At 39.7% G+C, this 27,319-nt stretch overlaps 1 protein-coding gene across 6 annotated transcripts in view; it reads right to left on the reverse strand.

Annotated features, from left to right (window-relative positions):
- The window catches only part of SLC27A6 (solute carrier family 27 member 6), a 151,712-nt gene that overhangs the window by 76,197 nt on the left and 48,196 nt on the right, over positions 1–27,319 (reverse strand). For 2 of the 6 annotated variants that reach the window (XM_033085321.2, XM_033085320.2), the window contains 8 exons: positions 26,313–26,499; positions 24,184–24,349; positions 19,844–20,000; positions 19,320–19,403; positions 18,115–18,252; positions 16,166–16,402; positions 14,580–14,660; positions 156–366 (listed from right to left, as the gene is read on the reverse strand). In XM_033085321.2, coding sequence (XP_032941212.1) covers positions 156–366; positions 14,580–14,660; positions 16,166–16,402; positions 18,115–18,252; positions 19,320–19,403; positions 19,844–20,000; positions 24,184–24,349; positions 26,313–26,499 — 1,261 coding nt within the window. Of the gene's footprint in view, positions 1–155; positions 367–5,193; positions 11,253–12,500; positions 14,437–14,579; positions 14,661–16,165; positions 16,403–18,114; positions 18,253–19,319; positions 19,404–19,843; positions 20,001–24,183; positions 24,350–26,312; positions 26,500–27,319 lie in introns of those variants that run through there. The other 4 variants (XM_042780143.1, XM_033085322.2, XM_033085324.1 and 1 more) reach the window with 3 other exon arrangements.

A 27,319-nucleotide genomic window follows, 5' to 3' on the forward strand; every position in this document is an offset into this window, starting at 1 on the left:
GGATTGAGTTTTCAGATATTTTAACTATCAGAAGAGGAACGAGTCTGAGATGTTCATGTCTGTATCATTTCTCTTGCATAGGAGGGAAATTCCACCCAATTGCCTCGTGCAGCTGCAGAAGCAATTTTTTATCCCAATTTCACACACACCCTTACCTGCCCCTATTTCATTCATCCATCCTCCTGCAGCATCTGAGGACTGACCAATCTTCACTGTACTCAGCTTCACGGCATCCCCATCTTTGAGGAAAGGGAGGCACAGAGACAGAAAAGTGGTAAGTCCCAGGCCACAGAGGAGGTCTTTGGTGGGGCAGCAGAGTGTTGGCCCCAGGCAGGTGTCCAAGTCTTTGAGCCATCCCTCTCCTACCTGGAAGCAAAGATGGGAGGGACATGGCAGGTCCTGCAATCAGGAGAAGTGACAAGACTACCCTGCTCCATCTGGCATTGACAATGTCTAGCAAATCTTTTTTGTCCAAGGTTTGTATTCAGGACTTAATATTTAAAACTAGAATACAAGTAAGAGGTATTAGAAAAGTACAGTAATTTCACAATTATAAGCCGCACTTCCAGGTGCCAGTAACTTTTCGTTCTTTGTCCATATATAAGCCACACCTGATTATAAGCCGCACGTTACAATACAGAGTGTGATAAAAGGTATCTATTCTATCACCATCTGTTGAGGGTGGGGGCAGTGATCCTTATCTCAACGGCAGATATTCTGCTAATGGGCCATCCATTGAAACCAGGTGGGGCATTTTATTCTTTATCTTTTCACAACCCATCCTTCCTCCAGAGAGTTATCTTCTGCTAATGGCCCACTGAGTCCCATTGTGTGACTGATAAAATTGCTTCATCCCATTGGAAGTTGCTCCAGCCAGGGGGAAGAGCCCAACATTTCTTACCAAGATAAAAACAGAGATTTTCGGACACTAAGGGAGCCCCTTTCTCCACTGGACTCCAGAGGAAAACTGGATTTCTCCATATCATCACTGGACCTCCAGAGGGAAACTGCACCTTACAGGACCACTACTCCAACTGAATCACATCTGTCACTACAAAAGGACTACAGCCACCATTTAATCAAACTGCTACCAACACCCTGCCTGATGGAGGGGTGTCAGGTTGTACTCTGACTTTGTCAGGGTTTGGAGTTTGTTTCTTTGTAGTACTGTATTTGTATTTTAATTTCCCTAGTAAAGAACTGTTATTCCTAATTCCCATATTTTTGCCTGAAAGCCCCTTGATTTCAAAATGATAATCATTTGAAGGGAGGGGGTTTACATTCTCCATTTCAAAGAGAAGTTCCTGCCTTTCTCAGCAGACACCTGTCCTCCAAACTAAAACAGCAACTTTTCGTTCTTTGTTGATATATATGCTACACCTGATTATAAGCTGCACTTCCGGCTTCAGACCAAAATTTTAGTCAAAATTGTGCAGCTTATAATCATGAAATTACTGTAATTCAAAATGGGAGACATCACTATTTCTGGGACTGTGGCAGACTCTTTTTTTTCCTAGGGCACAAGGTTCAGGTCTGTGATTTCTTCTCCACAGGACTGCAGAGTGAAATATCTGCTCACCCATTTGTCTCCCAGTATATTACTGTCAGCTGAGGTAGTGAGATACAATTCTATAGTTTCTGTCATAGGCTTCATTTCTAGCTTTGACTGCCCTGGTAAGGGTCTCAGAAAATCTGCTCTGGTGCTTTATTTTCTTCCACTTTATTTTTAGTGTATCTAAGGTGAACAAGAATAAGCACTAGATGAAGATCATGGCAATAAGTGTCAGAAAAACAGTCATTTTAGGTTTTCTGTGTGCAGGACCGCAAGCTCCATCCATTTAACACATTCATAATTTAAAGACCAATTAGAAATTCTAAATAATTGCTCCCTGGGCACTAGCTAATCTTCATTAAACATCTAAATACCAGTGACTAAAACTGGGTCAGTGGCCCATGGTGGAGGGAAGGAACCATGCAGACTCCAGCTGGGCTCCCTGGCTCAGAGAAGGCCTGTTCTCTGCACACTAAATGCTGCATAAAGAGGGTCCCATCCTTAACACATGGCAGGAGAGCTCCTTCAGCAGCCAAGGACATGTGCTGTGTTGCTAGCAAGGAGACTGGTCCTTCATCTCCAGTGGGACAGCAGGGCTGTTCAGGGAGTGAGGAACTGAGAAGGCATCTATCTGTGCTGTTTTGCAATTGCCAATGCCAGGGGCTGAGTCCCAAGGCTAAGTGGCCAGAGGTATGTGTCCACTGCATGAAGAGTATCTTGGCAGTGGGCACTGCTGTGGGGTTGAAGGAAAAATCCTGCTTCTACTGCTTCAGTCCTCTGTCTCCAGGTCCCTGCTAACAGCAGGAGAACAAGGTTTTCTTCCACACTCCACCACAGTAACCTGAATTTTCCTTTCAAGTCCCATGTCCCATTCTGTTATCCCTGCATATACCAGTAATTTCATGATTATAAGGTGCACCTGATTATAAGCCGCACTTCCGGGTGTCGGCAACTTTTCATTCTTTGTCCATATATAAGCCGCACCAGATTATAAACTGTACTTTTGTTCCCAGCAAGGGTGCTCACGCAACAAAGTAACCAGTTTGTAACAATCACATGATCGCAGGTTTTACTGGCAGGTGCTCAATTTGCGAACTCTGCTCCCCCTGTAATGCCGGTGGGAGCCCTGGCTTCCCCCCATGCCACACAGCCAGCAGGAGCCCCAGCTTTCACCCACGCCACGCTGCCGGGCTTTCCTCTGCGCCGTGTAGCCAGCGGGAGCCCCGGCTTTTGCCCATGCAGCTGGGCTTTCCTCCATGCCACGCCGCCAGGCTTTCGCCCGCGCCGCACCGCCGGGCTTATCCCTGTGCCACGCAGCTGGTGGGAGCCTGCTCCCCCTGCCGCACTACAGAGTAACCAATTCGTAACAATCGCGTGATCGCAGGTTTTATTGGCAGATGCTCAATTCGCGAGCTCGGCTCAGCCCGCACTTCCGGTTGCGAAATTTCTGAACTTCATCCATATATTGGCCACTCTGGATTATAAACCGCACTTCTGGGCTTGAACCAAAATTTTAGTCAAAATGGTGCCGTTTATAATCGTGAAATTACTGTACTTCTCTCACTAGCGTTCTGCAGTACACATTTAGGTGCTTGGTTTTTTTTTTTCTCCTTGAAGTCATGAAACTCTTATTTCAGAGCATTGATCCCTGCAGAAGATGCTTCAGTTCCTCACTGCTATAGAGGCTAAAGAAAGCTAAAAAGCTCCTGTTCCTCAGCTCTGACACAGGCAAAATACTGTGGAAACCAGACAGGATATATGCAACCTGTATGTTTTATGCCTCCTGGCCCTGACACCTCTACTGATGAAGGGTATCTCTGGAGCGTCCTCTGCTCTTTTAGCTTTGTGCAACTAAATCCATCTAGCCATACAGCTTCACTGTTAATAAACCAAGAAACAGACACTCCGAGTCAAGGAGACGTACCTTCAGTGGACCTGCAGAACACTGACATGCAGCAGAACACTAGGGGTCCACAGCATGCACCCTGCCTGTGTGCAGAGGTCCTGCCTGATGTGCTGTGTGGTCCTTTTCCTGCTGATGGTATTGACTGATTAGCCACAACAGCATCAGTCTCCATTTCAGAAGTAGCACTAGTTTCCAGATAAACTAAACCATCTTATGCAAATACATACTTTACATAATACATGCTGAAGTGGTTTGCAGTAAAGAACAATAGACATGGTTCAGCTTGGTTTATTAGTGCATTAGTGTATTAGTGCAAAAAAAAGGCAGTAAAAACCAGAAACATCCTACGCTTATGGGATAGAAAGGAGAAAGGAAGAAAGCTTTGTGACTGTATGTGCCTCTGTTACTGCTTCTACTTACCATCCATCTTTAGACATCCAAGGTGTTAGAACAGTTGTGCAGAGTGGGGAGTGTATACAGGTCCTTGAAGAACAAGGAAATGGTGCCACAAGAGGTGCTGTGCTAGAATATGCAGCTTGCATGGCTCATAATGATCCCCTTCATGCCTCCCTACTGTTCATTGTCCCACAGCCGTCCTGGTAAGGCAAAGCATGAGCCAGAATGCTCCAGAGAGCCTTATGAGCCCTGAGAGTCCTGTTTCCTGTGTATGAGCCAGGAGTCTCCTGCATGTGTGACCACAACCTCACCTTTCACAGTGAAGAACCTTCCAACTGCTTCTGTATGTGACTGACCTTCAGCAGACCCTGTAGCCTATCAGAGAGACTGAGGAATGTGGTGATGGGTGAAGCTGTTAGCCTAAAGGTGCAGTTTCCAATACCCTGGAGAGAAGCTGAGGAGTAGGTGCGAAAGGATCAGTGAGAAGACAGCAAAAATATCCTGCCTTTGCTCTACCAAACCCCATTCATACACCCATCTCAGAAACCATTAGCATCAGAATACTTTTCTTGGTACCAGGACAATATGTTTGGTGTTACTGCAATTACCCAGCTGAAGAGCAGGCACAGAATGAAGTAAAACTTCAGCAAAAATTTGGTTTGCTTCTCAGGAACATGAGAAGAGCATGGCTTACACACACCACATGGAAGATACAGAAATTTCTTTCTTACTTAAAAGGAAAACTTTATTTTGATACATTAAAAAATCTATACATTTCTTAGACTAAAATACAGTTTTGCATCAGTATCCTGGCACAATGTCAGTTTACACAGAAAATCTAAGATTAGATCAGCACTGTTAATTTCTTTTCTCTTCCTGCATTCACAGCTTGCAGTATAAAATAGTTTAAGTTCTCAAGACAACAATGAACAGTGTCACATTTACTTTTCCCACTTTCAAAGGAGGTGGCATTCCACTGGAAAAAGGAGCACTTGTTAGTTGATCTTGATTCAATATAAATCACTAAGCCAGTCCAGGGGTTTGATTGCCCTGTTAGAAGTATGAGTAAAGGAGGATGAAAAATTCGTTTCCAGATGAAGCTTTGATGGACTATGACAATGCAAGTACTGTCAAGCCTTTAAAATCTGTTCAGAAGATTTTCCTTTTTCCTTAGGGCAGTTTCTGTAATCAGCAACACAATTCATTATACAGAAATAATTCTTTTCTATAGGTATTCCACCTTCATTTTATTCTGAACAGCTCTAGAATAAAATTAAAGTGGGACACGGGAGATGTTGCTGTGAGATGTCTGAATTGAAATGTGAATTTTCTTAACTACTGTGAAGATCCTGCAGAATATTTTCTGTCTGCTCTCCATAGCTCTACCTAACTTCTGGCAGCTGCTTTCTGGTCTACATTAGAAGTAAAATCACCTTTCAGGTTTCACTCCCCTAGGAGACACTATGAAATTGTCAGTGGTGCTGTCTTTCAAATGAGAAATATTCTCCCATTTCAGTGTAAACATCAGGGAGGGACCCAGCTAATACTAACATGGAGGACACATGGTATTTGAGAGTTTAAAAACATGATTATAGCAGGAACTCCAGTTAGTGCACAACTTCTGCTGGGTTTCATAACTAGTCAACTTCCTAATTTCACCAAACCTTTTTGAAATAAGCTGCCCCTATTCCCACTCAAGCCAGAGAGGAGAGATGGTACACTTGAGGAATGGCAGCCACCCATACGGCCAGCATAAAACAGGAATGCTGTTAGGCATCTACTTCTAAATCACATACTTAGAGAGGCCATAGTTGTCTTTAACATTACCAAAATTAGGTTAGTTCAGTTAAAGTCAGCTGGTAGTTTTACTCTGAATTCTTGGACTCTAAGGGGAGTCCCATGTTTCTGTAGAAAAGTACTAAATGCTTTTAACACCAAATTCCGCTCATCACATTCAAACATGATGATCTGACCTCAGTGAGACAGGGGAGTAGAATCTGATGGACATTTGCTGGTTTTCTGCTAGTTCCATTTTAACAGATGTCTGTCAAATGAATGCCAGATAGTATTTTCAGATCAATTCATGCTACCAATTCTCCTCAGAAGTATTTTCGTAATCCTGGTCTTTGAGGAGCTTTGGCTTGATTGTATCCGATTGCAAGACTCATCACAGCTCCATCCCAGACCAGAAATTTTGCCTTCTATACATGACCCACATTACAAGAGACGAGTTTCATCTTTTCTCTCATCTCTTCAAATATAAAAGAAAAAAATATCTTGAGAACAGTTATTTGCTACAAAACACAAGAAATATAGATTTACTAGTCTCGATAATCTTGTTACATGATGGCAACAACAGCAGAGATGCAATAGCTGGAAGAGCATTTTAAAATGAAATATTTAGAGTAAATTTTCATCATCCCAACAAAGAAGCTGAGTGCAAGAAATGCTTTAAATAAGCATTGTTGGGTTTTGTGTTGGGAAATACAAGGGTTGTTTACTTGGTTTTTTGTTTTTTTTCCACAAAGACGAGATAGAATTTCTATGTTGATAATGTGACACAAGCTGTTCAAGAAACAATGGGCTAGTGACATTTAGATTTAGTAAATGGTATCTGCACAGGCCAAACCATGATTTAAAAAACAGGAATGCTGTCAAGTATCTACTTACAAATCTTAAGATTTTTTCTTAAGATGTCTGTGCCATATCCAATATAGCATGTAATACGCACTCTGAACTAAATGCTTACTAGATGGTGATGAATATATGTCTGCTACATGCATTTTATTCTGACTCTATAACATACATTCATAGAATACATCATAACCACTCAGAGTAAACCACTAAAGTGCATGCCCTGAGGGCACATTAAGTATATTGTCTCCAACACTGGCTGCTCAATTGCCAGAACACTGATACAGAAAGGGCTCATTTTTGCTTTATATCCCCATTATGTGCTGAAAGAGTAAGAGCTAACATCCCCTGCTCCCTCCATGAAAGGGAGCACTGTGGAGCAGGCTAATTGCCTGCTGCAAAAAAGCCCTTTCAGAAAGAAGTAACCACCCTGAGAAGATGCTGTACAGAAATGCAGGGAGCAAGTCTTGGACCAATTATTGGTAAGCAGGCCTATGTACTGGGTTAGGCTGGATGGAGTTAATTTTCTTCTCAGCAAACTGCAAGGTGCTGTGTTTTAGATCTGCAACCAAAACAGTGTTGCTAACATGAAGTTTAACTTGCTGCTGTGCTGTGCTTGCACAGGGTCAAGGCCTTCTCTATTTTCCACTCTACAACCCCAGCAGTCATTTGGGGTTGGGCAGTAGCATGGGAGAGCACACAGCCAGGACAGCTGACCTGAACAGACTGAAGAAATATTCCACACCATACAATATAATAATCCAATAATCAGACTGGGGTGGGTGTGGTACCAAAGCTGCTGCTGGTTGGTCTGCTGGAAAATGATTGTCTTTGCTTTTTTATTTTTTTTCCCCCTATTTGGTTAATGAACTGCACTTACATGAATGTTTTGGTCCTTTCACTGCTCTCTACCACTCTGCTGCAGGGACTTAGCAAGCAAACTAGTAGCAGTGTACGTGACAGCCATGGTCAACCTGCCACATTTAACTGCATTTTTCACTGTTAGCTCTCCCTTCTAGGACACACCTTCCTAATGCAGAAAGTCCTTCATTTACTATGCCAATCTAAGGCCACATTTAGAAGCCTGTCCTAGTTCTGGCAGCTGGGAGCTACTGGAAAGTTGAAGATGCAAATTTAAGCTGGTCATCCTATGTGTTAAGTTTAGCTGTGGAGCAGCAGCAAAACTCCAGAACTGATTGGTTGCACTTCTAACCACAGTGATGGAGTAATACCAGACCAAAAAAAATCCTACCTCACAAGTTTACCTTAGCACCTACTCTCCCTCTCACTCCAGATGATAACCTGAATAATTGCCTTGGGAAGGTAAAAGGGAATGTGGTAAGATCAAGGGACAAACAGGAGCTGACACTGCCACTTGCCACTCTTTTACTCAGAGAGCAATATGGAAATGAGACCCAAAAGAACAACAACAACAAAAACATTCTTTTTTTGAAGAAGCAGTAAAGATGACATGGTGCTGTTCAACTCCCAAACAGAAAACATAATGTGGAAAAAAATTTAACAATTTAAGGAATTGTATGCTTTTTTTTTCTGTTTGAAACCTAACTAGAGGCTATGATGCAGAAACCAAATGCTGGGAAGCAGTAATCCCAATGATTGTTTCTAAATCCAAATTGTCCAGCCTAAATCTCCAGTCTTTGAGCGCTACTCAATTCAGTGGACTTTCTGAGGAGATGATTTCTCTGTTTTAGCTGTCTCGTCTGCTCCCCCTGCATTGTTATTCTCAGTGCAGCATCACTCTCTACTTAGTCTAGACTGCTTCCCACAAAGCAGACCATACATTGGCTTTAATAACCAACAGTCAAAAAAAGCATTTAATACATCACAGCTGGCAGACCCCAGCACCCCTACTGCCAAAAATTATGTATGGGATTTACAAGCCAAAATGTTCTCCTATTCCACTATCCCCAGTAAGAGAGGAAAGCAGTCTAAATTTGTCCTGAAAAGTTGTCTTTTCAGAATTCTGTCTTCTGCTTATCTCCATGCACAAGACAGAGATGGAAGAGGGCAGTTTGTAGTTTGGTTGCAAATGAATTTCAGAGGACATTCAAAAGCTTTAAGGGGCCACTGGAAATCCTGTATCTGGATGGAATGCCTTTTTGGCAGGACTGAAAAGCTCTGCATGCTGGATATACACTCAAGAATGGTGCGCGTTTTTATTAAGAACTTTGTAATGATATAGATTTCTCACTTAAACATTACAACTATCCCTAGAAAAATGTTGCCTGTATCTTTTAAACATCATGTAAATAAACAAATTTATTTTTAAGACAGGATAAACTGCTATAAAAATGGTGCACAGTCAAGTCATACAAAAATACAAAATTTGTTACCAACTGCAGTCCTAGTTGCAATTACAGAGAACAGTTCCCACTCAGGACTTCCCAGTGAGTGGAGAACACAAACTTGTGGAACCAGTCATGGCAGAATTTTTTTATCAAAATGAGCAGAATACAAGGCTTCTTTCACTAAGCACTTCCAATAACCTCCAAACAAGATGAAAACTAGATTTTCTGGAAGCAACTGGGTACTTGATAAGTCTTTTAGCCTTGAAAACCAGCTTTTATGATTCATCTCAGCCAGTTTTTAAATTTGTGGGGCTAAACCTCTTGGATCTACACAAATACCGGTGTTGAGTACCACTGTTGTCTTAGACACTGGTACTGCACAAATGTCTCGTCTCCACAAAAGTAAGGCTGCTCCAGTGCTTCTTCTTGGACAAGTCTGACCTCTAAATTGCACTCAGAGGCCTCATCTGTGCTCCAGTTTGAATCCCTAGGCTGAAGCTCTAGTCCAGTCAGCACTTACACAAATGTGCACATTACAATTGCCATACTTAGACAGCCCTCCTGATGCTAGCAGAGTTACAGATGTGGTTCACTTAAATATGTAAGTGTTTCCAGGACTGGATAATTCTATTTGACTCTCCAACAGCTATCCTTTCTAAATGTATCTTTATTTTTGTACCTTTAAACCTATCAGTTTGGGATCTGAAATATGAAGTGTAAATTGTTTTAACTGACTTACAAAAAAAAAAAAAGTAACAAATCGAAGTTATTAAATGATTTCTGGAAGCAAAAGTGAAACGTCTTACTATTGCCAAAAGCATACGAGCACTAGTTAGCTAAATGATACTACATAATTTTTTTAAACTTCCCGCAGCAATTTAATAGTCTGAAAGGAAGCACAGTTAACTGCTTACTTACTAAACCTTGATTACATGAGTTGTGCATGTCTTTACCTAGACATACCTCTATACTCCATCATAAAGCTTCTGTAGAAAGGCTCTTATTCTTTTAAAAGATTTTCTGGAATGGAGTGATTGAACCATGGAGGCATCATTATTTGTAGACAGCTTGTATTTAGTGCAATAAGTTTAAAAATTCTGCTCTGAAATATTAACTTTACAATAACAAAAATAGTTTTCTTAAAAAAATGTTAACAAAAGGAATATATAGCATAGACAGATCATTAATTCTTAGCAAATACAGTTAAGCATTTACCATTTCACTATGCTGAATAAGTGAATATTAGCATTCATATCTGGTGAGCTTCCAGACTGAAAAGATATTTATGTATCTAATAATAATAAAAAAGCATGTTCTCTTGTTATTATTTAATAACTTCAGATAACTATTCTGGCAGCTACACTTCCAAAGGAATGTTTCTCTGCCCTTTCTGGCTTTAGCCATCCACTACAGTATGTACAAATATGGATCAAACAACAGGCAAGGAATGATCCCTTCTACCTCTCAGAGTTCTCTCATTAGATGAAATGAAGCATACAGTACTTTTTAATGTACAGCAGTACAATTCATTTCTCTTCCCATCCTCAGCATCTTTGTATCTAGTCATGAATTAATCATGAGTATGGCTAAGACTGAGCTTTAACAATCTGTTATTTCACTTGCCCGTATCAATAATCCATACCCTTCAAAGGAACACTGCTGAAGTGTGAAGGAGCTTACTGAACTCAAGGGGAGGATAGAGGGCAATGGGTATGAGGGGTAAAAGTAGGGTAAGCAGGAAGTTAATTGCATATAAAAATTATCTGTCCCCATTTTGTAGGTTCTGTTTAATAGGAGATGCAAGGGCTCCCACACACCTAAATACCTGAGGAGTTGGTTATTGTGATATCTGATACTGGTAAACAAAACTGTGCCCTGCCAGGGCTGCAAAGTAAAATAACTGCTTACAAACATATTTGAACTTAAAAAATTTTTGCTGAAACCACCTCTTGAAAAAATAAATTTGAGACTTTTCTTGATTTTAAAGTTTTCTGTACATGTCACTGTCCTGAATTTAATGCAAATTTAAAAGAAATTAAACAAGTAAAACTCTCAACAGATTAGCAGTGTCATGGGAAATCTGTCTCTAAACCCAGTCATGATTTCAGATTATCTTTACAATGATACTTTCTCCAGATTTTAAAATATCAAGCAGATAAAAATCAACATTTCCATGACCACAACAAATAATTTAAGAAATGGAACAATGATAAAGCTGCTTGTAAAAGCCACCCGTATGAAAAGAGTACATGTTTCACAAAAATAATTGTTAAAAAAAGTTCTAAATCCCTGTTCCTTTTCTCTGATTTTGGCTGTTTATTTATATATATATATATATATATATATATATATATATATGTATGTATGTATGTATATATGTATATATATACTGTTTTGGAATGTCAATGGGTTCCAATATGGCTGGCTAGTTTCAAGATGAACTTGCTCCAGAGGCCTAGAAAACAAAGTCATATAGTACAGTCTTAGACAGATGCCAAAGGACAAGGAGAAACTGAGTCAAAGGGGTCACTGGAAGCCATAAAGGTGGGGTTTTTTATTGTTGTGGCCTGATACAAGAACAGAAGTACAGTAATTTCACGAATACAAGCCGCAGCAATTTGACAAAAATTTTGGTGGAAACCCGGAAGTGCGGCTAATAGTCGGGGGCGGCTAATATATGAATAATTTTCTGACATTTACAATCCCAGACGTGCCAGCCAGGGCGCCGAGCCAAGCACCTGCCAGTAAAAGCCGGCATTTCGCGATTGTTACAGTGTTACTGTGTTGCCCTGGCTCCCTGCAGGCAGCACTGGGGGCAGGGAGAGAGGTGGGAGAGCTCTCTTCTTCCCTCCTCTGCCGCAGCCCAGGGGAGGACGGGTGGGGGGGGCGCGCCGCCATTGCCGCGGCTCGGGGAGCCGACGGGGGCCCTGCGCCACCATTGCCGCGGCTCGGGGAGCCAACGGGGGCCCTGCGCCGCCATTGCCGCGGCCCGGGGAGCCGACGGGGGCCCTGCGCCGTCATTGCTGCAGCCCGGGGAGGAGGAAGGGGGGCCGCGCCGTCATTGCCGCGGCTCGGGGAGGACGGGGGGGGGGTGCGCCGCCATTGCCGTGGCTCGGGGAGCCGACGGGGGCCCTGCATCGCCATTGCCGCGGCTCGGGGAGGCAACGGGGGCCCTGTGCCGCCATTGCCGCGGCCCGGGGAGGACGGGGGGAGGGGGCGCCGCCATTGCTGCGGCTCCAGGAGCCGACGGGAGCCCCGCGCAGCCATTGCCGCGGCTCGGGGAGGAGGCGGGGTGCTTTGTCCGCACCTGCCGCTGGCGCCACAGGCGCGGGAAAGCTCCATCCCTGCCCACCGCCGCCGGCGCCACGGGCGCGGGGAAGCTCCGTCCCCGCCCGCCGCTGCTGCCGTAGGAGCAGGGGAAGCTCCGGCCCTGCCTGCCACCGCGGGGCAGCGCCGACCCGGGGTGACCGAGCCCAGTGGCAGCGGTGGCCGGCCCCGAGCGGCAGCACCGGGCTGGGCCACCTGGCCCCGTCAGCAGCCCCTAGTGGGCCGAGCCTGCACAGCCTTAGCTCAGCCAGTAAACCCCGCCCTCCCGCGGCTCTGTTACTAATTGCACGCGGGTCCTCGCTGCGAACGACAGAGCGGCTTATATTTGGGTGTGGCTTATTTATGGACAAAAACCGAAATATTTGCCAACACCCAGAGATGCGGCTTATACTCAGTGCGGCTTGTATTCGTGAATTTACTGTACTTAAAATGTTTCCTCATCTCTGCTACTAATATCTACTTTAAATACAACGCACTTAGGGCATTTCACCTTAAGAAATACCTGCATTTCAAGGAAACTGAAGCACACCAGTAAAGACTGTTTTTAAAATAAGAGAAAAAAGTAATATCGATCTAATTTTCAGACATGCAATTTTGAGACTATGGGCACTACTGTTACATAATAGACCCATGAATGATCATATTTTAGATATAACTGAGGCCCTCTATCAGCACTTTGGGGAAAGGTATCAGAAATTTAACTGCTGTGTCCCATTGTCATCAAGACATGAGATCCTAGTATTTCAAAATCAAATCAACTGGAGTTGAATGATCAAAAATGGAAAATCACAAGGCCCGAACAGTTCCAAACAAGACAATCACATGAGCAGCAGAATTGGGAGTAATTCAGCAGGTGACTTCCACTCTGAGCCTCAAGTGCTCAGCATCTTCTCCAGCCATTCTATGAGGACTTTCAGCTCTTACCAGGCTAAGAGCTTAGAAAAAATTTCCTCTAAGAATAAGACCACCCTTGGTTTGCAAGTACTTAGCTTGCACTTTTACAAGTGTTGGGGTGAATAAAGTTTTTTAACATCCAAGCTTTAGGCAGGCTAGTACTAAAGCTTAAGTAGCAGTCTGTGCCAGCTCTGTGTAAGTGAAAAACCACTTCAGTTGAACTAATTATTTGAAACAGAGTTTAACATAAAATTTTGAACTGAATTTTTTGTGCATGACTAGAGAGTTTGCACACCCAATTCTCAATCATTTTCATGGCACATTTGCATGCATAGCAATTAGTTTGCTCTGAAAATCCCAACATTAATGTCTGCTTGACCAGCTAGAATTACTCCCAGAAGAAAACAGTAAATGAGCATAGAATTAATTTTTTATATGTATAAACACAGCAGCATTTAGGCATAAGCAAATCTAGAAATTGGTATGCCATAATGAAATAGCAAAACACGCAAAGCTACACATCTATCCAGTCTATAGCAGGAACCCATTCCAGCTTAGTCAAAAAATGCTCATGCAACATGGCTTCACATACATTGTTGAAAAAAGAAATTCTTCTGTTAACATACACTTATTTAGATTCCATTTGGTTAAAAAATGATCCCCATGGTACGAAAATTAATAAGACCCCAAACACTTTGAAAAAGTGATGATGGAAAAATATTCTATTTGAAAAATTCATAATGTATGATGATAAATCATACCTTGCCCAGCCTGGCTCTCCGTTAAATGCCCTCTGTTCACCACCTTCTAAACTTATCCTCCTATCTGTTATCTGTACCATGTATAGTGTTCTTATTCCAGGCTACTCAGACATGCAATGCCTTCCTAACAGGCACACCATAAGTAAAACAGGCTGCAGAAGCATAAACGATGCATTGTTCACTGTCTGTGCATCTGACAGTGTGAGATGGAAAGAGCACACAAGAGACAAGCAACGTAAGTCGTTGGCAATAAAACAAACAACTGGGAGAAATGTCATTTGAGCAGGTTGAAAGGAATCACTGTATCCAATTCCTTGGCACTGTGTTAAGATAATTTGGTGAGGGCTTTAAATACCTGGTCCTACTTTGCAACAATGGATGCACGCAGCAGTGTTCTTCATTTCAGGTTTTTGCAGTGAATGTAAGATGAGCAAAAATTGTTCATCTCAGGACTGAGAAGAGCCCAATGAATCTCAGAGCCATCTTATTTTTAGACTATTCAGCAATTTGGGCTGTCTGTATATACCACATGGCATGCACCACTAATCCTAATGAAATGATACTGCATTTGTTTCATAAGACAGTTCCTTTCATCTTACTTTTACAGGAGATGGTCTCAGCTGTGACAAAAACTCTGCCATCCAGGTGATAGGCAAGCTCACAAACAGAAAAAGCAGAACATCTTGAGTGATACAGAGAACAAAAACTTCTCCTGAAGAAGTGCAGTCAGTAAAGACAAAGAGGGAGAAGAAGTAAAAGTGAAACTCTTGGAGGATCGCCACCTCCTCATCTGCACCTACCATTGGTTTTAGCTCTCTGCCCTCAGCTCCACCTCCGCGGCCAGCTTCTTTCATAGATTTCCTACTATTCTCCACAAACTCCTGAAAAAGAGTAATGAAATGACAAGTGCTTTCATAGAGCAGACTCCAAACATCAGATCTCAAGACAAAACTCCAAGATGTAACAACTCAAAACATCTAGGCAATCTTGCATCTCCCACTTCTCCTGCTTAAACTTGACCACAAGGTATCAAAAAAGCCTGCCAAATAACCACAAAGGTCTCCCCCACTTATTTCTGGAAATCAGACAGATGTTTGCCCTGTGTTCTCTTACACACAAGTCAACTTTCACATTTATTTACCATGTAATGCTCTCTTTATGAGAAGCAAGGTAAAAAAAAAAATTTAAAAAAATATCTCATTTATTGCCTTTCATCCTGTGCATAATGTTACAACTCCATAAAACAAAAGGACTTGCAAGGACTGGCTGATTTCCCTAACTGCCCTCAATTGAACCTTTTACATTTTCACCACATCACAATCTCCTTTTCATGAAGATTAGAAAATGTGCAATAACATTTAAGCAATTTTTTTCTCTTAAATTCAAGAATTCTGCAGAAAATGTCAGTAAACTTTAGTTGCTGGGGTTTTGTGATATTGACTGCTGACTAAAGGAACCCACAATGCTTTTACAATTTATCAGTGCTTTCTTCTGAGAGAACTTGCTGGATTTTACTCTAACTCTGTTGAAAAGCAGCTAATCAGTGGCTGATTTATTTATTATATACTCCAGATTCCGTAGGGGTTTACAAAAAAACACCCACTAAATTCTTGGCACGGTTTTCCCACCATAATAAAAAAAAATATGCTAAGAAGTCATGAGAATTTTCCTCTAGCATACACGAGGGTACATTTTACAGAGACATATTCTACACCTGCCACTTAAAAACACTGTCAAGTAATTTCCTACGCAACAACAAAGTGATGGACTTGAGAAGCAGAATTTTTATGTCCTGGTGTCTAGTTATATGAACAGAGAAAAACATGTAATAAAAATGGAGAAAATTAATTAGCCTTGCAAAAGGCCTTGACAAAGCATGTAGGCTCCAGGATAGAACATAAAGGTTGGTATTTCTATGTGTGACAGAGTCAAATTCTGCTTGATATCTATATGAAAACTCCACTGTGGTCACTAGCTATGCATGAGGTAGAATACTCTGATAATTTTTCTCTCACATATCCACAGAGACATCCTTCTTGAGAAAGTACAAAAACCAAGTTTTGACCCCTTATTTTCTTTCTAGTCTTCACTGTGTTATTTACAAGACATGATATCCAAAAGTATGATTCTGCAAGACCACTGCTCATCTAATAGCTAGCAAGCAGAAGCCAATACCATGGGAAGGACGCATCATTACTTATTTGATGCTTATCAGATGACACTGTTTTCTAATCAAACCATAAACAAGATGTCAAGGTAAAAAAAAACCAAAACCAACCAAACAATAAAACTCCATATTGAACTCAGCTAGTGCATTCATTCCACTGTCAAAATACCTATTTTATGGAACCAGATCCTTAGACTTTGAGAGTAAGAGGAAACTTACCATGAGAACTTTATCCATGTAGAATTCCCTGCCAGGGCTCCCATCATTGTATTTTGTATCAATGGCAAAACATAAGAAAAGGACATCAACAACCATTTCATAAATGGAAAGGAAGCAGTGAGCAACCAGGAATGCAAAGAGGCAGACAATGATGAGTGGCAGCACCCAGATGGTGTAATCTCGTTGGTAATTCAGCAACATAACACCGGCCAAACCTGTGCTGCAGACAATCAGGACCTGAAGGAAAAAATGGTAGACAACTCTAACGGCAGAAGCCTTTTGATCTTTTTAGTTTGGTCTGTTTTTGATATTTTTTGTCTGGTCTGCCAGGGTTAGAACTAGAGGTTACAGATGGTAGGTAACCAAGATTTCTACCTCCAGGATTCCCCATGTCCCTCATAATAAATAACGTTTAATTCATTTTTCAGCAGGTTCAAGTCAATTTTTATATATCCTTCAGCACAAAGAGTATTTTCCAGAGAAAATTACATTAATATTCTGCTGTCATCGTTCTAGTGTTCTACAACATTCCTGTAAAAAAGCATTTTATCCTGTCAATTATATAAAGCCCACAACCAGATGCAACATATCAACTAACAGGTAATTGTATTTTTTTATTTGGGGTGTAGGGAGAAGTTAGGCAATAGGAGAATGGTATGTTTGACATTTTGCTAGTAGAAACAACTTCCAAGCTTGTTTAATACCTATTTCTTCTGCATACAGGAGAGACAGTAGATCAGAATTCACACGAGGCACTTCATGTAATAGTATCTAAAGAAATACACTATGTGTGAGGCCCTAACAGATATTCCACTGGGTACCAGTCTGGTTTTGGCAAAACCAAAAAGACTAAATTGGTGTTGCCACTTGATTTTTTTAACATTTCTGAATGTATTACTATGAACTGCAACTAAACACAATCATAAAATAGGTCAGCTTTTATGAAAACACCATATTGAACTGGTAGAGGAGATGCTGATAGTGTAGCATTATTTTAGCTGACACTAATTTTTATATGCACTGCTCACTTGAGCATTTCTGTCACCTGAACATTTTTCTAATAATCTCAGACATCTTTTCAAGGGGTGTTTCCTAACACTTTTCAGATTCCTCAGTAAAACACTGTTATATCATTTCAGGCTCTCCCACACAGCTGTATCTCCCTTATGTGTTTATTCCTTCTCACATCTTGCTCACTTACTGGGTTCGAAGTTCAGCCCATGTACTCTGATGCAACAGAAGTAGAGAAATGCAATAAGATCAGTCCAACTACTGTCCAAACAGCTAGGCACAGATGATTTAAGCAGACCAGTATTTATTGTTTCAGTAAATTACGGCACTTCAAAGGATAGAAGTAATCACTAGATTACATTTCCATACAGTATAAATCCATTAGATGGAAACCCAAAAGGTTGACTGATCACAGAAATTATTCCAGTTTCCTTGTAATTCTCAGAGTAGAACTAACTTAGTTGCTTAAGCTATCAGTTCCTCATAGCAGGCTCTACAGGCCTGCTAATCAGATCTTCCAGTCTGATTTGGTCATAAAAGGTAATCAATAATGTGTCAAATTTTCAACATATACCTAAAGAGCCCATACTAAACAGAAGTTTAAATAAAAGCTTCCTTTTATTAAAATTCTATGTCTTAACCAGAAAATCAAAACCTTAGACTTTCAAATAGCTTTTCTCTCAACTCCCTAAAAAAAGAAAAGCAAAATGCGTCATAAACTTCAGCTGTTCCTCTCTAGTCACTTTTACTAAATGTAAGTGGATCATGTGTTTATGTTCCCTATCCTGGATGGTCCCTTCCTATTATGATGCAGCTAGATGCAATAAAGTGCACACTAAGAAACAGAATTTTTAAGACCTTTTGAATTAGGGTTCAAGCCATTGCTAAAGAAAGATTGCTTCTACATAGGTTTTAATAGCTGTGTGCAGCAGACATACCTTTCCTAGAAACAGCATAAAATCCCCAACTGTGTTTATGGCAGCCACTCTCAAAGCGTTTTCCACTAGGATAACAAAGGCATCCTTTGCTGAGGTGCAGAAATTGGTGCTGTTGATAGCTGTGGCTGTATATGCATTCTGAGAAAAGGAGATTGAAGATTTATTCATAGAATGATCAGGTATTTCAGATGGAGGGTGGGGAAGGTGAGGGGTAAGACACAGCTTCTGTGTAAGACACATTTATCATGTGATTTTAATGAACAAAACTTCCCTTGAGAGTTGTTGAATCGAGCAATATGAACCAGCTGACAAAAGATTATATGAGGTAAAGAATTACTATTCTACTCCTTTCTTGCTCATAATTTATGCAGTAGCAAATTTGTTCAAAAAAACTCATTAAACAGAATTTGCAATTTCTCTGTAGGAGGAGGTGAACAGCAGCATAGCTACAGAAATTAAATAGTTCAAAAAAAATCTGAAATTATTAAAGAATCTGAGTGTCATACAAGTCAACCAAGATAATTTTAAAATACTTAATTAGACTGCATTCAAGGTTAGTGAGGACAGTTTTCAAGGATTACACTGGGCGTTTAAAATGCTTTCTTATGATTTTATTTTCTACACTTCCCCAAGCAAAAAAAAATAACAGCAGTGGAAGAGATATCATGTACAAAATATTTCTGTATCTGATATTTACTTATGTAATATTTATGGCCCATATACTCACTTTTCCAAGGGGTCTTTTACAAGGATCAGCTAGTGTGTTGCACTTTGCAATCTTTTTTCCCTTTGTAGATGATGATGACAATTTGATGTTTTGTATAGTTTTTACACAGTGAGAATCTTAAACATTAGACATAGAAAAGCTTAATTCTCTTTTCATAGCAAAAACATTTTGAAACTCTGATGTAGTTTGACCGAGTAGACATAAGGTGGAATGTCTCCAACCAGTAAACACATCGTTATAATGTTGAGAAACCATGTTCACAAAGATGAATATGGGCTATTTGTTAGTTCTTGTTTACATTCTAAAGGACAGTGTAGTGATTTGCAGAGTAAATTCAGTAATGGAGACAAGACTGAGGTATTGTCATTCAAGATCAGTTCCAATGTACAATCTATTATGTATTGGCATGAGATTGCACTCTGGGAATACATATGCTAGTATCAGCCCTTACAGAAAACTTAAATATGGAAAATCTTACCTGATTTAAATATGTCAGGCACTTTTCTAGACACCAAAGGCAGCAAATGCAGGCTTTAAGCATACAGCGAGCACAAGCATTTTCCTAGAAAAGCACATAATGTGGGAAAACACAGATAAAGAGTTTTTATGGAAGCAATATTCCCTTGTGTTTCAGTAACTAATATTCAGCCTGCTAACTTAAGCAATCTGTATCAGTCCCATGGTCCTAAAGTCTAAATATTCATAGAACAATAGGATGGTTTCGGTTGGAAGGAACTCCAAACACCATAGGCAGGGACATCTTTCGCTAGACGAGGTTGCTCAAAACCTCATCCAACATGATTCAGAACACTTCCAGGGATGGGGTATCCACAATTTCTCTGGGTAACCTGTTCTAGTGCCTTACCACCTTCATACTGAAACATTTCTTCTTACCTCTGATCTATTCCAAAACAAGACTTCTAACTCCCACATTGACTAAAGAAAAAGGCAAACATATCAGGTCTTGAGTTTCAGCAAGAAAATTAAATCTGTTTCTCTTACCTTTCCTTTGAGTTGTGTGTGAATATACATAAGCATCATTCGTGGTATCTTCACTAGTGTGATAATGAAAGACCCCTTAGCTACTGTTCCTAGGTGGTAACAAACAAGGCGATTAACAGATGCCAGAATAGGAGTAAACGGCAGATTTCTTTTCTCCCTGTTGAAAAGGGAAAAAAATGTAGAATGATCAGTATTTATGTAACATCATCTAGAAGTGCTACAAATTCCCAATAAAACAATGTGCAAAATAAATATATTCTCCTCTACTAGTTTTCAGGCTATATTGCTCACTCCACCCTGACAATCTGTGTAACTCATGGATTTGTCTCTGATGCAGGACTATGGTAAGGAATTGGTATGTCATACTGTCAGAGACTGAAATATTATAGTTATGGTTTAAGCATTTTTATGAAAGACTTTTGCCTATTACAGCAAAACTTTATAACAACAGATGCATGGAAGACCACCACAGCCTGAATGAGCGTCCTGACTGAAGCCCTGGACTGCAAGTTGATAGAGATAAGATAAAGTGTCTCAGTTCTGGGCTGGGGGAAAGAAAGTTCACTGGAGGGTTAAGCCTCACACCTTCAGGGTGGAGACCACAGCCCCAGGGCTATCAGCTGCCAGGCTCCAACAGACTGTCACACCAAAGAGCGGAAGTAGGAAGGAAAGGTTTTGGGTGTGTGGTAAAAAAGCCTCTGGTGAGAAGCACACTGAACACCAATACTCTGCTGTGCAGGCCTGCCCAGCTGCAGTTGCCTCTTCGCCTGGGAAAGCCACATCTACAGGATATCTAGAAGAAGGGGTGCCATGGTCCATCAAAAGTTCCCCCAACAAGGGGCCCCCAGATCCTGCACCCGGGCACATGATGCAACAGATCCACAGTGTTGCAAGGGACAGTGCCAAACTTGCCCTCTCTAAGGCATTCCCTCCTGGCCCATATATATATTAGTCCATTGGATTCTGTATTTTTTGGGTGCAGGGGACTCTCACCACCAAAAAGACCAGATGGAGGGAACCCACAAAATGTTGTTTGGGACCCTTGGAAGCATGGTATGTTTCTACCTAACCCTTGTCCCTCTCCCTGTTCCCCTGCTTGATCTTTTTCTACATCTTTCTTTCTCTTTGCCTCTTCTACTATTAAATAAAATATATCAACAGGGTTTTTTGTCACCAATATCTAATCTCCTTTGGTTTTAATCAAGTTTTGGAGTATATTTTGAACCTTTCTGCTTTCCCTCTGTCTATTCAGAGAGATTTAGTTTTCTTAGCTCTTCTGTGTTAAATTGATTAATAACATGTATGAGTAGTGTGGTGGTGCATCCCCTTTGTCCCTTCCCACCTTGGGCTGCATTATGATCTCAGAAATGCTTGTTAGGCCTCTGTCTTCTTGACAAAGAGGACCTGGGCTCACCTCCTTGAACTTATGAGAAACACAGTATGCTCTCAGGAACTTGTCCTGTCCAAAAAGCTCCTGTTTTTAAATAAACTGCCTTGTAAACTTTTTTTTTTTTTTTGCTTATTTTTAGGTTATACCAATCTAGGTGGAACAATATTTCTGTTTTGAACTTGCAAATAAAGTTACAGACATAAATGTGGATAGGATGAAAAATTACTATGACTAAGGCCAATTCTCTTGCAACCTTGTAAACTCCTTGACCACAGCAGACTATGACCAGCACCTCCTTTTGAGTGGGACCTCTCTGAGCCACTAAACACTCAAGTTTGTGATACTCAGAGGACCAACATCATATGCTGCTGACAGAGCCTGGGCTGACACCTCACTCCTCAAACCTCAACTCTTCGCCTATTGAGAAGGTGCAGAGGCATCTGACCTGAGCACTTCACTGAACTTGTTGCGCTCAAATTCTCTATACTCTTCTGTTAAATTTGTTAAATTACACTACTGATTAAGTGATATGAAGTGCTGTTTAGCTCTTCAGGCCTAAACTGTTGGCCAGGTTTGGGGCTATGAGTGGCAAGAGGGCTCATTCTTAACCTTGTGATTCAATGAGAGGGTCTCCCTCATTCCTTTATATCCTTATCCTTTCTCGCCTTTAGTCTTTTTCCATCCCCAGCATCCACATAAATAATTTTAGGTTAAGTTTTAGATTAATTTATTTTAGTCCTACTTTTTCTTTTTAAAGTGTGCTTTAATAATCTAAGTAAGAGAGTGAATCTTGTCAATGAACTCTGTCATACTTTAACTTTTATAACTTTAACTTCTATTCTTAACCTGCTTTTGACAATACCTTGGCCAGTGATTCTCTGAGCAACTGGAAACACTCATTGGTGACAGGCAGTCTTAGCTGGCTGCACTACCACTATTAAAAACTGGCAATTCCCATACAGTTGCATCAGATGGTGCACAATTCAAAACCTTCCAAAAAAAGCAAGAAACTGTGCTAATACTTTTTCAGTCTGACTACTGATAAACTTGTCTTCTCCTTGCCTATTCTTTTGGAGAACTTTATGTAAACTTTGGAGAGGAGATTATCAATTGATCAGCTAAACTCTGCTCAGATTTTTTGCATTTTTGCATTTTGATTTAGCTATTACATCCTCAAGGTACCAAGGGCTGAATCTTAAAACAAGTTATTTAATGCAATGTAGCTACAATATTTTTAATTTATCTGATAAATACTCAAGTTCATGGTTTTAAGCCATTTTTCTTTTCTACCAAGAAACTTACTTATACATGTCTCTCAAAGAATAGCACAAATTAAACGTATAAAAAACAGCTCTTCTTCTTTTTTAGAAATAAGAGCATGAGAATAAGTATATTAAGAAACATGTGCTAACATTCAAAAAATAAAGGATCTGCCCAGCTTGGGAGAAGTGAGAAATTAATTCAGAATAGATAAGAAAAGTAGATTCTTCATTACATAAAACTAATATCTGCATAATTTAATCCTGAGATGTTAATGATTAAAATAGGTTTACCCTGTATTTTCTTCCAATTAGCTTTTAGGGGAAGACAAATTCTACTCCCTATTAGGCACAATCACATGAATTGCTTAAGTCTTATGTCCAGGCAACCCAAACACTTCCTCCTTTTCAGGGCAAAGTCTGTAATGCAAAAAACTTTGAGGTCTGTTATTGCCTGACTTGAAAAGAATCCATCTGGCTAAGGTGAATGAACAGTGAACACATATAAAACATTTCTCCATGGATAACCTCATCTTATTTGATTTGGAAAGGTGCTCATATGCAAAATAACGGGTAAGTGCAAATTAATGACTTTTCCATTTTTACAAGTCACTTTTCAAATTATGATTCTATCTTAAAATGCAAAAAGAAGATAACAATAGAGAGAAATGAGGAATTACTAACTTATAAAATTGCTGTTATGGAATTATAGAGTATGGATACAATTAAAAAATCATTCACCCTAAAGTGACAGGAAATACATAAACTTACAGATGAAGCATACATATTGCTAAGCAATCTACTTCAATACAGAATTATTCTCTTTCCTCTGTATTTTCCTCATTTCTGTAGTCAATCTGGTTTAATTATTCACAAGACTACGTCCCTGTAACATCTTGTAATAACTTTGTAGACGTACTTCATTGGTATACTGGAGAACTTCATCATTAATAAAATAACAAAATTTCTGACAGCACAGTAAATTGATTCCTTGTTTTTGATATTGTTTTGAAGAGTAGAGTAGAAAAGGAGTCAAATGTAGTTCAGGTAACAGCCTCAATCAAAAAGACAAAGCAATTAAACATTTGTGATCTGAATCATGCACTTGAAAAATATCTGCATACATTATTCTAAAAACTGAAGCACAATTTAGTTCACAAATATAGCAAAGAAATACGGAGTTTTAAAATTTTACAAGAATTTTTATTTGTACATGATCTTGTCAGAATCTAAATGTAAATGATGAATCTAATAATATCTTAAGTTACCTGTGAAAGAAAGATTAATAAAGACTAGTGAAGCACTGTAAATAATTTAAAGGACACTGTTTCACAATTAAAGTAATAATCAATTCCTTTCATTATTTTTTTAACCTCTACAGATCTTACCAGCATTAATTATTAGCAAAACAGATGACCTTCCAGAGGCATCCTACTTTGTAACCACCCATGTCTGTAGAATGTGCATAGATTACAAGGTAAATAAGACTTCAAGTCTTACATGTCAAGAACACCATCTATAAATGGCAAAACAGATAGTTCAGGACTTTACATGATTTAAAGAGTCAAGTCAATTTAACTGCTGCTCAGCTTTCACAATGTACACAAATATTCTCTCCAGAAACCCAGTTGCTTATTATTTCTGCTAAGTCAATGTGTAGGCTATTCTTTATAGAACTAAGTTATCCTTACCTTGTAAAATAATATGTCACAACAGCCCCTGCTACTGTCATCTGCTGACAGGCTAGGATAAACTCACTGATCCAGATGAGTCCCACTACATGGTACCACCACATGTATTTCAAAGGACCTGTCATCCGAAATTCAACAAATCCTTCTTCATTTGGGACAGGACTACCTACAAAAAAATGAGAGTAAAAAAAAAATTATGTTTACATCAACTCACAATGAAGGAAGCACATGGTATTAGCAGTTCATAACCATTTACAGCAGAAACACCTCTAGATTCTACTCATAGTTTTAAATGCCATGTTTAGGAAGATTGTTCTTAAAGAAGAGAGCATTTGAGACAGTAAGTATAATGGTATTTGAAAAAAAAAACACTAAAAAAAATTTCCACAACTAACAACTACCTCATAGCAAAAATTCATATAGTTAAACATGATGAAAGTCTTCTTCAGTCATTCCTAATTTGAGTTTGCCTCTTTATCAGTATTTTTCATACAGTAGGAATCAATATCAGCTCCTTACATCTAGACGTCAACATTAACAATCACTTTTGTTTTCCTTATGGTAAGCTTTTGCAGCTTTACAGCTGTTAACAGACATATGGGAATAGCCTTGGAAATTCTAAATAAATTATTTCATATATTCAAAAAGTCACTGACTCCTTGAATAGCAATGAATAGCAATATCAGGTACAGAGACTGACAGCATGTCAGAACACTCCTAGGATAAGCTCTGTTTCAATGTGTTAATGCACAGTAAGATGTTTCATCTTATACAACAGTTACATGAACAGCTGATAAGATTCAGAAAAACACTGCAAAGAACATTGTGTACATAAAGTGCTTACCTTGAAATCCATTGTTTTAACTTGGCACTGACAGCACAGCATGTTACCCGTGTTCTTAGTTACGCTTTTATACTTACATATAAAATTAATGTTTTCTTGTAAATAAGTTAACTATTGAAATAATTCTGATTTCAATGAACAAGGACTTGGCCTTATTTGCACAGTTTATTTAACTGATAATAGTGATGATACTGAGTACATATAAGCTATAAAGATAAATTCGTTTTTGCAGAATCAAGGCATGTCAAAGGGTTCTGTCAGTTAACTATAGTATCACACTACATTCTGCTAAAAATTTAGTGCCTGTGCAGTGGTCTGACTCAGAAAGTGAAGTACAGGGCTGAGACTTTCAGTGGTGACCATTTTCTGCACATAGCACAGCATGCAATAAAAACTAAAAATTCCATCAGTAATGAGAACAAGAACATGTGAATTCTGTTGCCTCCAACCCTTGCTAAGAACTGAGCATATGAAAAATATTTATCTTGTATTACTGTGAAATAGCTTTGTGACTTGAAACAGTGCTACTTTTGAGTCAGTAGCAAACAACACATTTAAAAATTTTAAGACATCTAATAATGAATGACAGCCTCTGTTGCCTACAATGTGCTGCAAAATAACCGACTTTTGAAAAAGGATTTGCTGTGTGCTTTCTTTTTTTTGGCTGAAGTAGCCAAGGACCTATAGAATTGATTAATTCTAGAAGCTCTTGTCAGACCCTGAATACAAACAAAGCTTTCACCTTCTATGTACAGAAAAGCAGGCACGAATTAGGAGTACATTGGTTGTTCTCAGAATACAGTGTACAAACAGCAGAAAAATCTCCCTAATGATTCTGGAACAAGACTGGACACTTAAGTTACAAACAACTGAAAACTAAAATCAGAATATTTACATTGTAGGAGAAAGTAATTGTGTGCAATGGCCCGTCCCTTTTTGTGTACTCATCTGTGTGAGTACTATCTACAATACTTGGTGGAAAAATAGAGGGAATTATTTGAAAAATTGTTATAGCAGTTTATTAATAGATTCTCGTGGTTTGCAGCCAGCCAACTTGCATCAAATCAAAAAGCCAGCCTAACACACAAAGTACCATGCTGAGAATGAAGACTCAAATGCACAATAACCTTCTTGACACAAGTGTTCTGAAGTCAGTGAAGCAGACAGGAATAGAAGCACAACAAGTGGGTTTTTTTCTTTGAGATTTCCACGGGCTTTTAAGTCAACTCTGCTAGAAACCATATAAAAATGAAGTGAAATTTATTTAAAATAAGTGACTGCTTACCTGTAGTACCAAGAAAAAGCAGGACTGTGATCCAGTATGTCCAGAAGAGGATAAGCACAAAGAATGTCCAAAATGGCTGGAAGACTAACAGCGGTAGGTGAATGAAGACCTTGCCAGCCACGTGGAACAAGGCAATGGTGAGAGCTACTCTTTTGCGCATAATTAATACGATCAAGAACATGATAACCTAGAGGAGGCAGTTTCCAAAGCACATTTTAGAGTACTGGAACAGAATCAATCTGCTCTTTTGCACAGCTAGGATATTCAAACACACTAGATTAACACATACTCTGTAAGGTCACAAGACCAAAATGTAAAACCTCTATGAAGTTCTTCTGGCGATAAATTATTTTCCAAATTACACTCTTGGGGAATTCTATTCTCATAATTATTTATTTGGAATCATTATCAGCCTTAAGCTGATAAGACCAGATTCTATCCTCAATTATGTTAAAGCAGTTAAATCAGCAAGTTTTAACCTTTAACTACCTTTAAGGTAATTTAAAATTTATATGACCATGGTGTTGTGGTCTTATTGGATGTATGTGTATGTGTGTGTGTGTGTATAATAACATAGGGAGTAAGAATCTAGGAGAGGGAATGGAGAGGAACTTTTGGATAAAGATGTGAAGGAACAGGAAGAACAGAAGAGGGAGTCTACAATTCCTGTGAATTTAGTCAAACAGTGTTGGTTTTTGGTAGTAAATTCAGTGACTCTGAAATTAACAGCAAGGCCCGAAGAAGATAAATTTGTTCAATGGGTATTAGTATTTCAGTTCACAAAGATTTTTGAGAATGACTTATTTCAGAAGTAGGTTAAGGACTTTTAAATATACTGAAATGACTAAGTACCTCTGAACTGAGAACCTAAGAAAAATCTCTTTGGATTGGCAGTCCAATCTCGTACCTATTCTTGGAAGTCCCTGTGGACATTTTACAGTAGATTAAAGTACCTGCAGGGCTAGATCTAAGTCTCTTCTGACTCAAAATCATATATTAGAGAACAA

Source organism: Catharus ustulatus, chromosome Z (assembly GCF_009819885.2).
Source record: "Catharus ustulatus isolate bCatUst1 chromosome Z, bCatUst1.pri.v2, whole genome shotgun sequence".
Taxonomy (NCBI): Eukaryota; Metazoa; Chordata; class Aves; order Passeriformes; family Turdidae; genus Catharus; species Catharus ustulatus.